The 12,778-nt window shown below is 42.0% G+C and overlaps 2 protein-coding genes across 5 annotated transcripts in view; one reads left to right on the top strand and one right to left on the bottom strand.

The window, feature by feature from the left end:
- Positions 1-7,759, top strand: part of bmal1a (basic helix-loop-helix ARNT like 1a) — a 28,440-nt gene extending 20,681 nt beyond the window's left edge. For both annotated transcript variants that reach the window (XM_081607974.1, XM_081607975.1), the window contains exons 14-20: positions 139-245; positions 345-495; positions 593-672; positions 791-899; positions 3,063-3,156; positions 3,831-3,924; positions 4,019-7,759. In XM_081607974.1, the coding sequence (XP_081464100.1) occupies positions 139-245; positions 345-495; positions 593-672; positions 791-899; positions 3,063-3,156; positions 3,831-3,924; positions 4,019-4,176 (793 nt within the window). In that variant the 3' untranslated portion in view covers positions 4,177-7,759. The remainder of the gene's footprint in view (positions 1-138; positions 246-344; positions 496-592; positions 673-790; positions 900-3,062; positions 3,157-3,830; positions 3,925-4,018) is intronic.
- Positions 7,760-9,432: 1,673 nt separating this feature from the next.
- Positions 9,433-12,778, bottom strand: part of LOC103466261 (BTB/POZ domain-containing protein 10-like) — a 14,809-nt gene continuing 11,463 nt past the window's right edge. For all 3 annotated transcript variants that reach the window (XM_008411733.3, XM_008411732.3, XM_081607976.1), the window contains exons 7-8: positions 12,097-12,207; positions 9,433-10,502 (exon numbers count right to left, since the gene is read on the bottom strand). In XM_008411733.3, the coding sequence (XP_008409955.1) occupies positions 10,039-10,502; positions 12,097-12,207 (575 nt within the window). In that variant the 3' untranslated portion in view covers positions 9,433-10,038. The remainder of the gene's footprint in view (positions 10,503-12,096; positions 12,208-12,778) is intronic.

The raw sequence follows: 12,778 nt of genomic DNA, 5'->3' as shown, positions 1-12,778 counted from the left end.
GTGGCTTATGCCAGTAGAAGTACTGACAGAAACTTCTACTGAGGGAAAGGGGTAAAAACGGTCTACATTCTCTGTATTAAACTTGTCAAAAGTCAAACACCATCAACATAAAGTCAACGATTATTTCCGTGTCTCCAGAGCAACAGCTATCCTCGCCTACCTGCCCCAAGAGCTGCTCGGAACCTCCTTCTACGAATATTTTCACCAGGATGACATCAGCCACCTGGCTGAGTGTCACAGACAAGGTATCGTCTGAAAGTGAAGCACAGTAATAACGCAGATAATCCCGGCGGAGGAGAGGGGGGGGGCATAAAAGCATAAATTGTTGTTTCTTGTGTCCTCAGTGCTGCAGATGAGAGAAAAGATCAACACCAACTGTTACAAATTCAAAATCAAAGATGGCTCCTTCATCACGTTAAGGAGCAGATGGTTCAGCTTCATGAACCCCTGGACCAAGGAGGTGGAGTACATCGTCTCTACCAACACGGTCGTATCGTGAGTATCCGCACACCTGAAAGCTTTAGTTTCATCCCTGCAGACCTCCTGCTGGAAGGCGGATCATTTTTCCATCTGTGCTTCCCCCCCCCTGTAGGTGTCCGATAATGGAAGGATCAGATTACCCTCAGTCGGCTGCGTCTCCGCAGAGCATGGACAGCGTTCTGACCTCAGAGGGTAAAACAGCTGAAAAGAGAAACATGCTAACGCTGAAGCATCACCTGTGGCGTGAGCCTGCATGTTGTTGCGCTGTATAGATGACATATTTCCTGTTTTCCTGCCGATTTTTTGTCAGGTGGGGGGAGACGGGCTTTGCAGACCGTTCCCGGCATCCCAGGCGGCACGAGAGCGGGAGCCGGGAAGATCGGACGCATGATAGCGGAGGAAGTGATGGAGATTCAGAGGTGAGAGGGAGCAGATCGAGTCTGTGCCATTTTTCAAAACCAATCAAGCAGGAAAACACAGATATATTCCTGTAATGGAAAATCAATGCGGGCCTGGTTCATAAGGCAGACGGTTAAGTGAAGCCAAGGCGTGATTGAACCGCTATTAATAGCCTTCTGTTCGAGCTGGCGGTACGGAAGCATCTGTGGGGAAATTGTGAACAGAATTTGACCTTTGGTATATAATTTCACACAGTTTGTACTGAATCATTCTTCATCATATGAAAAATACCAACCATGAGGTAAATGGGGAGTCATCGCATGTTCGGTACAGGGAGAAATAGGACAACATGGTGCACTCGTCTGCAGAGGTTATTTTAAGGATTTAAATCTCAAACAGTGGCATGTGCAAATTTAGAGCCCGGTGGAGTCAAATCTCCTCCGCTGACATATTTCAGAAGTTGGGTTTTTATAATTTACAGTGGTTAATTTTAACTTTAAAAAATCTTTGGTCCTACAAAGGTTAGTTCAGACTCTCAGAAGAGTCTGAGGTGAGTGAGAGAGTTTGTGGGTTGTTGCAATGGTGTGGAAACTATCATCTCACTGTAAATGGGAACAAATGTGAGGTGGTGGAGGAGCATAAACACCTCTGTGGTTGCCTAGACAACAGATTGGATAACACTCATGGTGTCCACAAAAAGGGACAAAATAGAGTGGGTGAGAATGCTTTAGGTCAGGGGTGTTGAACTCCTGTCTTCAACGGATGATGTCCTGCTACTGTTGTCTGCTTCAACACACCTGAAGCCAATAATTCAGTCGTTAATAGGACTCTGTGGAACTTGACGGCATCATAAATTGACTATTGATCCATTGTTAGGTGCTAAGTCCTTCTGTTTTTTTGCTGTAAAATGTTGCAGATCAGCTGTAACTAACTTTAACCCTCCTGTGCTGCAACTGACTTTCGGACAGCGGGAAAGCGTGGAGAGACGTTGTCCCGTCAGACCGTCAGTTCCTGAAACGACACACGAAAATAAAACTCATAAAACCGCACGCGAGGTCATCTCGATGGCTCTTTGAAGAAATGTAGTAAAGGAAAGTTACTAAACATCTGATTTCCATGAGTGGTTAATAACTGAATTGACGTCCGAGTTGTAATTAAAATACGTACGGTAAGATGGAGACTGTTGATTTTTTCCATGAATATCTGATGGAAGAGAGCGCGGCATTGTGAAATTCAATTAAACTGCCAAGTTTTTACAACGCATTCATAAAATGTTTCCATTTGCCGTAGATCTTTCAAACGGGAAAGGTCTTTTCTGTAATTAACCTTTATTACAATCAGCGCCTAATGCAAACTGTATGACAGTTTAAAAACTTGGAGGAACTGTGGGGATATTTTTCTAAGGCAGATGTCTGCATTAGCGTCTGACTCACACTTAGCTGGAAAGCTGATTAATCTAACTGAACAAAGACGGTTTTCTACTAAAAGCTACTACGGAAAGTTTGCTGGCTGTGACTTCTGGGGGGAACAACGGCTGATTTCTTTTTTTAATCCCTTTAAGACTCTGTAACTATCTGAAATGCATTTTGTTTTTTCAACACGTCGCTAGCTTGCTGGGCCAATTGGCAAAGTGCCGTTTTGGCAGGATATCTAAAACTCATCTTCCATCCATCCAGTCAGTCAGTCTGACTCCGTTGCTGGGATGTAAATGAAAGCAGTCAAAGCATCTCGACAGGTCAGTGATGGGACTTCCTCATACTGACCAGTCAGCGTGACCCTGACGGACGGTGTATGTCTTCCCTTCCTGCTGAATTATTAAATAGAAATGGCTTTTGCCACCAGATGCTGTTTTCCCATTACATGAAAAATGTAATCGCATACATTCTTACAAGTCTTTCTGGGTATATTCATCTTGCAAAACTCAGCTTTACAAGCTGTGCAAACACAAATAAAATGTGATTTTATTTATTTATTTTTTTTTATTGGTTTTCCCTCTGCAATATGTGTCTAATACAACGGGCAGCCGTTTGCGTGGCTTTCGATCTCAGGTCGTCTGTATCGTTGAATCGTTTTGTCCGTTTTTACAAAATTAAAATGAACAAAGCTGGGATTCTTTTTGTTCTTTTCAGGCCTCGGCATGTGCTTTATTTCAGGAGTACTGAAAGTGTCTGTTTGTCTCTCAGGATTCGAGGTTCATCTCCTTCCAGCTGTGGTTCCAGCCCTCTGAATATAACCAGCACCCCTCCACCCGACACCTGCTCACCGGGGGGCAAGAAGGTAACAGAAAATGACGCATGTTACGGCAGAGATTTAATTTAACCCCGCAAGAGCCGGACAATGAAAAACATGGAAAAAAAAAAAAAGTTCAACCTTGTTGATTGTTTTATAGGGTTACTTACTATAGGTATGTTTTCAGTTTATTTTTTTTACTTTATTGCCAACACAAAAAAACTGGCAATTTATATACAAACATTTTAATCCTGAGACTTTGGTTTCACATCATTGTTCATACAGAGAATCCCAGTTTTTCTATATATAATCCCAGCGTATAGCAAGGCAGGATTTTTTTTATTTTTTATAACGTTTTCTGCAAATGTAATTGTATTTGTATAGCACATTTTTAGTCCTGTAAAGATCACGCCACCAAAATTTGAAGACTGCTTTTAGAATAATCAGGTGTAGTAATTCACAGTGATCTCGACTCAGATTTTTAGGTTCTGAATGCTTGTCACCATGTGGGGGGAGTTTATATGCACGTTTCCTGTCCGATAGCATTCCAAGTCTACACAGCAGGGCACCGTGCCTAAATTTGAGTAACATTAGTTCTTTTTTTATATATATATATATATATATATATTGTGATGTTGTAATCCGCATACGAGTTTAGGAACCTTTCTGAAGAGCGTCTTGTCTTACTTTCACATTAAACCTATGAGTTTTGGTTTCTCCAGATTCAGAACGGTGGGACTCCTGATCTGCCGAGCACAGGCATAATCCCTGGACCTGATTCTGTGGGCTACCCTTACTCCAACCAGTCCATCATGAGTGAGTCGCGACACTGATACTTGCATTTTAGGCGGCTGCTGTGTTTTCTGTGCCTGAACGTAATTTTTCCTCATTAACTCGCTCGTCTCTTTAGGTGATAATTCCCACCTGAGCATAGATATTATGGACGAGCCTGGCTCCAGCAGCCCCAGCAACGACGAGGCGGCCATGGCGGTCATCATGTCCCTGCTGGAGGCGGACGCCGGCCTCGGCGGCCCCGTCGACTTCAGCGACCTACCTTGGCCTTTGTGAGGAATCCGGATCTGGAGCCACTGATGGAGAGAGTTCGGTCATTCAAATTTTTTTTTGTCTTTATTTTTGTCCCCCCCCCCCATCTTCTACTGGATCTCCAGTTTTCTGCCGTCTGTACACAACTACACCGAAAAGGAAAAAAAAAAGAAAAGAAAGAGAGTGGCGTCTTAAAAAGAGTATTTTGAGTCTGTAAATACTGAAGATTTTTATTCCCAGAAGAGATGTTGTCCAGTTCAGGCTGGACACTCGTTTAGACTTTCACTCCTGCTCTTTTGATTCATCATTCCTCGTAGGTGGGCCTGACAAACCGTTGAGGGGGCGGGGGTTCAAAGCTCCCGCAGCGTTTTTCTGGTGTCGGTTGCCTGCAGAGCGGGCGCGGCGAGAGGCAGAAGTCGTCCAGATCATGGAAGCATACGTTACAGAACTGTGGTGCTAACATGTGGATGCTCCTTCTTCGACTGACCTCTGTCCAACAGTGGCTCTGGGACCCCCACCACCGCCAACAAACACAGGTCAATGACCAACCCCACTCCCCCCTCCCAGAGAAATGACCCACCCAGGACTCCAAAGACTGCAGTTTGTTGTGGGATCAAGTGTTGTTCAGTGGGGAGCGCTTGTTTTCTGCTCCACGCTGCGGTCGTTTATGTCCAGGTTTCCCCGTAACTGTGCACAAATGAAGCGCCACCCCCCCATCTAAAGACGGCTGTTCCAGCCAGCTGGAAGCAAACTTAAATCGGTTTGAAAGTTTACTTTGAATAAGCAAGGTGCATTCTAGTTTCGGGCATCGTTTTTTTTTTTTTATAAAGCCGCTTTCCTGATGTTTCCTGAACTAATCTGTACGTGAAAAAGGGTTTCTTCCCAACTATTCTGCAAAAAACAGAACATTTAACCCAACACAGCCTGCAGTGCTTCACGTGAAACGTAATGAAACGGTGATTAAAAAGCATAAATTCATATCCTAGAATGTCTTAACAGGTCCCAGAAACACTATGGAAGCCAGACCTTTGATGCTTTTTCAACATTTAAAAAGCTCTGCTAAAATCACAAGGTTGTCATTTCTCCCTCCGTCGTCATCCGCCGGCCTCAAAGATTTGGTTGTAGCTCAGCTGCAATAGTTTCATTCCAGGTGAAGCGATTATATGTTGATTTGGACTCATTTTTGTCGGTGTGGCGTGGAGGAATGACATCCTCCTTCATAAACCTGAAGGGGATTTGAAGGAGATCAGAATGCCACTGCGCTGCTTTCCAAACTGCTGCAGCAAAGAAACAGACCTTAATCCAATAACAAGCTTCATAGAGTCAGGGTTTTTTTTCTTTTATATATATCTATATTTGTATTTCATCTCTTTTTAAGAGTAATAGACAATGGGTCACAGGGTTTGCACTCACACATCCTCCATCTGCTCCAAAGGAAGCACTTCAGGCTGCATGTGAGGAGATTCTGTTCTGTTCAACGGATTTTGGCTCAAATTTCATTCACAACCTTCCTGATAAAACAACTTTAGTTTGTGAACTTGAAAGAAAAAAAGCAGTCCAGTGTCTTAAATTCGATCAACTTGACTCCTTAAAAAGTGAGCAGATGTCGCGTCGGCTGCACTCTGCTGTCAATCAAACTACCTGCTGAATGAGACGGATCCGATCCGCCTTCGTTAGAGACTAAAGCCTCTGAGTAAAGTTTCGCTCTAGTGTCCGGTTCTCTGCTCCATCATGACCGCCACCTTCACCATGACCTCATCGCCTCGCCAGATCACACGCAGCCACCGAGACGGGTTTGTTTTACTCAGAAAAGGTTTGAGCATCTTGACGCCTGCCTGTGTGGGGAAAAAATCCCAAAAGTGGATTCTGCAACTAAATGTGGCTTATTTCTGAAAAACGTTGAACTTAGATTATTAAAAGCTTTTTTTTAGTATTCTGGCAGTATTATTAAAAGTAGATTTAATTTTTTCCCCCTTATTTCTAATGGGATTATTTAAACTAAGAAATGCTAAATACTAAAGATGGAAACCTGCTTTTTAATTTAAAAGAAGACTTTAAAACATGCACAGCACTGGACAGTAAATACTGTTCAGTTTTAAATAGTGGAGATTTTGGGGGTTTTTTTTGCCTCGTCGTTTGGCAATTTTGTTCCATCTTTAGCTGGAAATTTAGGAGCGACGTGTTTATCTGTACGTCAAAGTCAAATTACACAGTTGCTTTGACTTCTGACAACTTAAAGTTGTTTTTTTTATATATATATATATATGAAAGTTATACTATGCTGTCAGAAAACTGTGCCTTGCCGACATATTCACACCCCTGGACTTTAGTCACATTTTGTCCGGTTCCAAGTACTTTTTTCAAATAAAAATCCGATGATGAGGGGTAAGTTGATCTCAGACGGATCAATACTTTTTTTGCCCGCAGATTCTTAATGGAAAGGATTCAGTTGTAGCTCTGGCTCCATCGTCAATCCTCCTAAAGGTTCTCCTTCAGTGTTTCAATATTTATTCTTATATGGCTTTCTTCAACAATAAAAGCAGGTTTAATGTGACAAAATAGAAAAAGGGTATAAAATGATGGCTCCAGTATCACTCAGTGTAAAGACACTTGGTTATCCTGCTTAGATCAGCAGTTTTTTCCCAAACGGTTTTTGGAAGCAAAATAAATGCAACCGCGCTTTAGTTGAGCTTTTTTTTTTTTTTTACAATACTTTACAATTACGAGCTTTTATTTTTGTTTGTTTTGTTTTTTTGCTCATTTGTCTACATTATTCACGAAAGCACTTAACTGTAAATAAAAATCTACGGATACCGATGGTTTAAGAACATGGTTAAATAACAGAGATACAAATTGGAGAAGGGACAAATTTCTCCAGATCATTGAAATGTAATTACAGGAAATTAAAACTGCTGCTTTTTTTTTTTTTTCTAGCTCATGTTACTCTGTAGCTTCAAAAATATTTGTTTTACCAAATGTAATAAAAGCCGTTGAGGCGACCAAACCACAGCGTTTGATCCAAACTCTGGAGCGATTCTTGCAGTGCACGGCACTTATTTTTACGGTCAAATTGAGACATTCCTCTTGAAATGCTTTTACCTTCTAAGACCAGCAGTAACCCTTGAAATTATTTAACTCAAGATTATCCAGATTTAATCTCCTGCCAACATTGTTTTATGGTTAAAAGCAAATATGACATCCAGGCTTATAAAATCTGATGCAGATGAATCGCAAGTGTTATTTTTTTACCATGCAGGTGGAACGTTTTGATGCCCAACTCTGAAACCTTTGCAGTTCTTTAAGTTTTTATTATTATTATTATTATTATTATGCCCTTTCCCTCCCTCCAATCAGAGAGCAGCTGGCGAGGCGGCCTCCGTTTCTGTCCCACTCGGTTTCTGATTCAGTGTTTGTACTCTGCACACTACAAGAAAGTGTTTCCCTTTGTTTATATTACTCTCCCCACCTGACAATAATGTATCAAATCTTTAAATATTATCATGTTAAGAGTATACTTTATGCAAATATATATGAGTATGAAGAGTGTGTTGTATGTATCAGCAGTGAAATATTTTTAAAATAAAAAAAATTATTTGTTTCTGTCATAGCCGGGTTGTCTTGAGCTCTTGCACTCTGCGTGGTTTCTACCTTGACGGCCTCGGTCAGCCAATCAGAGCGGGCCGGTTGTATTTTTAAATGATGTTGCCACCCAGCGGCAGGAAGATCCGCCTCAGCGAGGAGCTGAGCGGAGCTCAGTGGAGGACGTCGAAGGGTAAAAACAAAGTAATGAAGAGTCTTCTTCTTCCGTGCCTCGTTTCAATGCCCCAGAAAGTTATTTAAAGCCTGAGTGAGCACTTTGAACTCGTGCGTTAAATAATTAAGGTTTCAGTGGGAGCTGTTTATGCATATTTAATTGGCAGATTTACATTTCCTCAGCAGGTTGTTCCCAGTTTCCCCGCATTGCTTTTATCTTCTGCCAAATCAAACTCCGACTTGAAATTGTTTCAGCGTTTATATTCGACGGCAAGACGAGAATACAGAGACCGTCGGTTTTGAATTTCAGGTCAGATTTTGGGCGGGGAGGGGGGTTTGGACATCAGGATCAGGTGCTGTTTTAAAGTGGGGTAATGTTGGCTGCTTATCCTGACATTACACTTGTAATTTGAAACTGCTTGGACAAAATTTTCTTTTTTTTTTTTACCAAGACCACAAATTAAGCTGCAGACATTGTTGGAAAAGTTATGGATAAAAGGAAGAAAATGGAGAAATGTTTGTATTTCCCATCTTGGTCATCCTTTGTCCAACGGTTTATACATCCATCCATATATTCATTAATCTGTTCATCTCTCCGTCACTCAATCCACATGTCCACCATTCTGTCTATTCTGGACATAATAGACAGAATGGTCCACCTATTCATCATCCATACAACTAATCATCCTTTTGTCAATCTTTTAATCCATCATCCCCCCCAGTTCATTTATTCATCCATTTGTCCATCTAACCGTCACTGAATCCACATCCATCCATCAGTGTGTCCATCCTATTGGTCTTACCATCATCTGTCCATTTTATTCACATCCAATCTTTTCATCTGTCCATCATCCATCTGTCATCTATTTCAATATCCACCCAGTCATCTGTCCTTTTATTCTTCAGGCTTTTGCAGGATCCGTATCTAGAAGTGTGTGACACACTCATGCTGGCTGAAATAAATGTGTGTAAAACAGGTATTCATATTTTAAAAGTTCCATCTTTTCCTACGATGGCATTTCTAGATTTCCTGCCCCACAACTATTAAGTTTAAACAACTTAATACAACCATTAAGTTTATACAACTATTAAGTTGTGAAACAACACACTGGATTCTAATGTGTTGTAAAAGGCTATTGTTTTTCTATACGTTTAGTTTTTGGCACCTGGACTAACTTGGGTAACTTGTTTCGCATCTTTTGCTGTAAACACCTTTAGAGAATGGTTTCAGGAACAAAGAATGCGAATAAATGTCCATCCTCTTTTTGCGGATCTCTAAAAGAAACCAAATCAATGTCCAGATAGTGTAGGAAGCATGTTTTGCCGATGAGTCAAAAGATATGACCTCTTTAAAGTTTAAAATTTATAATTGGTACTTATGTTCTGAAACCTACTCTTGCACTTTAATCTATAAACTTTCAGTTCCGATTGCTTTTAGTCCTTAAAAAGAAAATAATGTAATTACCTTCTAGAGTCTTCTGTTTCCACTCTGATGTCAAAAACAATTTAAATAAACATTTCCAGAAGTTTGTGAATCCGGTTTATTTAGAAAATGTACAACATCTTTTCTGACATCTTGTGTGCCCACAGCAGTGACAATAAATCTGTGCCGAGTTTAAAAATAACAAACCGTAAACAGGAGTGAAACCTCGTCGCAGTAAAACAGGTTTTCTTTTTAAAAAAGGCCTTTAAATATTTAGGGGAGACAGAATCTTCACATCTAATATTAAATCAGCTATGATGAGGCACTGAAAACAAATGAACCAATCGGGTGCAGTGACGGCCGCTCAGAGGTCCCGATAAAACGATCCTCTCGTCTCTTCGCGTCGACACGCTCCTTTGGTCGGATAAACAGCAGAAACCGAGCGGGTTCGGCTGCTGATGTGCTCCAGAGTTCGGCTTGATTTGGGTGATGTGTCGCAGCAGAAGGCAAAGTGGCGGTTTGCCTCTCGGGAGAAAGAAGAGGAATGGGAGTCTGTGTTCACATTAAGAGGTGCTTTTATTTTGGAAAACTTGCACTGTGCGCCCGCCGGCAGTCGAGATAACCTGGTTCCAGTCGAACCTTCAGCGCTGGCTGCAGCTGTGTGACGAAAGCACTTGTAGTGAACGTGGCTCTGTGGGAGCGGGGCGGCGTCACGCTGAGGGGGACGGATTGTCGGGGTCCGGGTCATAGCGGTACGTCGGCTGACAGTGGCCGCCGCTGCTGCTGCTGTTGTGTGGCTGCTGGTTGGTGCGCTGCTGGCTCTGGTGTTCCTGTTGGTGCGGGCCCTCGAACAGCTGGGCTCCTGGGTGGTTCTCCGGCGCCTGTCCAATCGCCGGCTGGTGAGGCTCGTTGGAAAGAGGGGGCAGAGTGTCCAGCTCGTCCACCTGCGGGCCCGGAGGCTGCATGACCACCAGCTGGTCCTGAGGGATGTCGGCTGCGGCCGCCGCCAGGTTGGTGGTGGACTTTGACTTGACGCACTGGAAGTCCACGTGGCGACTCTTCCCTTCCTCCTTCTCCCAGGACATGCGGATGAATGGACGCTGCACGTAGTTGTAGATGACCTCGGGGCGACCCCCGGGACGTCGCTTCACCTTCTCTTTATACGTCGGGTATCCTGGTGAGGAACGAAGCGAAGTTAAAGCAACTGCAGCAGCGGTTCAGCATGTTAGGAAAAATGCAGTCATGTTGAAAACTTCTGTACACAAGTCGAACTTGCTGGATTTTCCTCCACTTGGTCCTGCCCCAAGTTGGCATCCACGTTCCATCCCAACTAACGTTTAGCTATTATATTGATATTAATCTAGAGTAGCGGTTCTCAACGTGGGTGGTACCGCCCCCCAGGGGGCGTTCAGAGGACGACAGGGGGCGCTGGCGGACATTCTTACAAAAGGGGGGCGCTGGGATGCCTTTGGGGGGCGTTTGGTCGAAGGTAAACTTTACACCTCAAATGCACAACAATGCCAGTTTAGACTTTGAGCAACTTGGTAAAACTGTATTGTGTAACATTAAAACATGCTTGGCTGCAACTGTATCGATGGCAGCTCTTCTTCTTCTATTCAGTGTTTGTTAGCTTCTGTTAGCTTCTTGGCGCAGCTCCTTTCTCCTGCTACTGGTAGCTAAAATCACAATACCCTCGCTGTGTATCCCTCTGAAAAATGAACCCATTTAAATAAAGAAATCCCTCCATGGGTGATACCACAATAGAGAGCGTTCATTTTATTTGTTGAACCAGATTTGTTCTTTGTAATCTATGTCCAGTAAAATTATTAATCTATAAATCAGTAGACAGGTCTATATAAAGATATAATCCATGTTTCTGTCTCATATTTGTATGGCATTAAAAGGACCTGGAACTTTTGTTTTTCCACTGAAAGCTCTGGTTTGCACAATAAATGCCATGTGGGTGAAATTTTATGGATGATACTCTGATGTCCCATTCTCCTGAAGGCAGCACAGAGCTGCACCACCAGAAACTGACAGAAGCACTGAAGAGAAGAAGAGTTATGATTAATATAGTTACAGTTCTATCCATGTTTAAATGTTGCAGAGCTCAGTCGTTTGCAAATAGTTCAAAGTTTAAACTAGCATGTTGAACATCTTTTATCTGGTCATTTTGTGTAAGATTTAACAACTAGAAAATGGCACAAAATAAGAATATTTGTTCCACTCTGTCTGCTGTTAGGCCTACCGATTTTAACTTGAATGTTCATTGTATTTTTCGTAGACCCCTGTGAAAATAATTTCTATTCCCATGACTTTTTTGTTCTCTGGGAAATTATTTTTGATGATAAATACAGAAACAAGTATAAAAATCAAAACATCTACAATAGTGATAGCAATATTAATGATATAATAATAGTCAGTGCAAAGTAGCCTGCAAATTCTTTGGTGGGGGGCGGTAAGGGACCTGGATAAGGGCTAGGGGGGCGCTGGGCCAAAAAAGGTTGAGAAACACTGATCTAGAGGAAAAATAGCGGTGATCCGTTTGGTCATCCGAGGTTTAAGTACTAATAAACAATCTAGACATTGAAGAACAAGTTCAGCTGCAGATTAAACAATATCAAAAGTCTCCAGTAAATAGTTTATTTCTACATTCAGTGTCACATGATGATGGTTTTGGTTGAGTCAGCAGCGAAGGAGTTTGAAAAAGTTCCATAAATTCACTAACAGAGATTTCAGAACAATGTTTTCCCATAAAAGTAAATTACCTTCGATTCCCAGGCGGATCTTTTTCAGTCCTCGGTCCTTCAGCACAGATTTGGCCACGTCTCTGTTCTCGATGTATTTGAAGAAACGATAGAGTTTGGTGCTGTAGATAACTGTAGAGAGAATGGACGGCATTATTAAATCAGCAGGATTTAACGCTCATCACTTTAAAGTACACAGCTAAAATTTCAAATGTGCTACTTGACGTGTCTGACTGCATAGATTAAAAATAGAAACAGCAATGGCAGCTCTTTATTTGTTGGGGAGTAATCTCAGCAGCAGGTAAATCTCTGCTGGTAGGACGAGCCTTTAGCCGTACTGCTCAATGCTGGGGCTGAAATACAGACATCAGATTTGGTTTTAGTACGTGTGGGAAAATTATCTGTGGCAGTCTGACCTTAAAATTCCTTAGTTCCATGACTTGGAAACCAGGTTACACAAGCTAATGCAAACACCCGGCTAAATTTACAGGCAATACATCCAAAGATTAAATTTTCCTTTAGTAAACATAAAATCTGCATCAATCTTTTCTTCAAACCAAACACAGACAGACGGTGATTGCTCCGTTCCCACAAGCAGAAAAGGAAGACAATCATTGGATTATGACTGGTACCCGTTTGCTGACACTCTGCTTAATTTTTGTTATTGTTCTTTATGGTCATTGTGTTTTTACACAATCCATTT

This window comes from Poecilia reticulata, chromosome 6, assembly GCF_904066995.2.
Source record: "Poecilia reticulata chromosome 6, P_reticulata-male-v2, whole genome shotgun sequence".
NCBI classification, from domain to species: Eukaryota; Metazoa; Chordata; class Actinopteri; order Cyprinodontiformes; family Poeciliidae; genus Poecilia; species Poecilia reticulata.
This window is presented reverse-complemented; position numbering and strand designations above follow the sequence as displayed.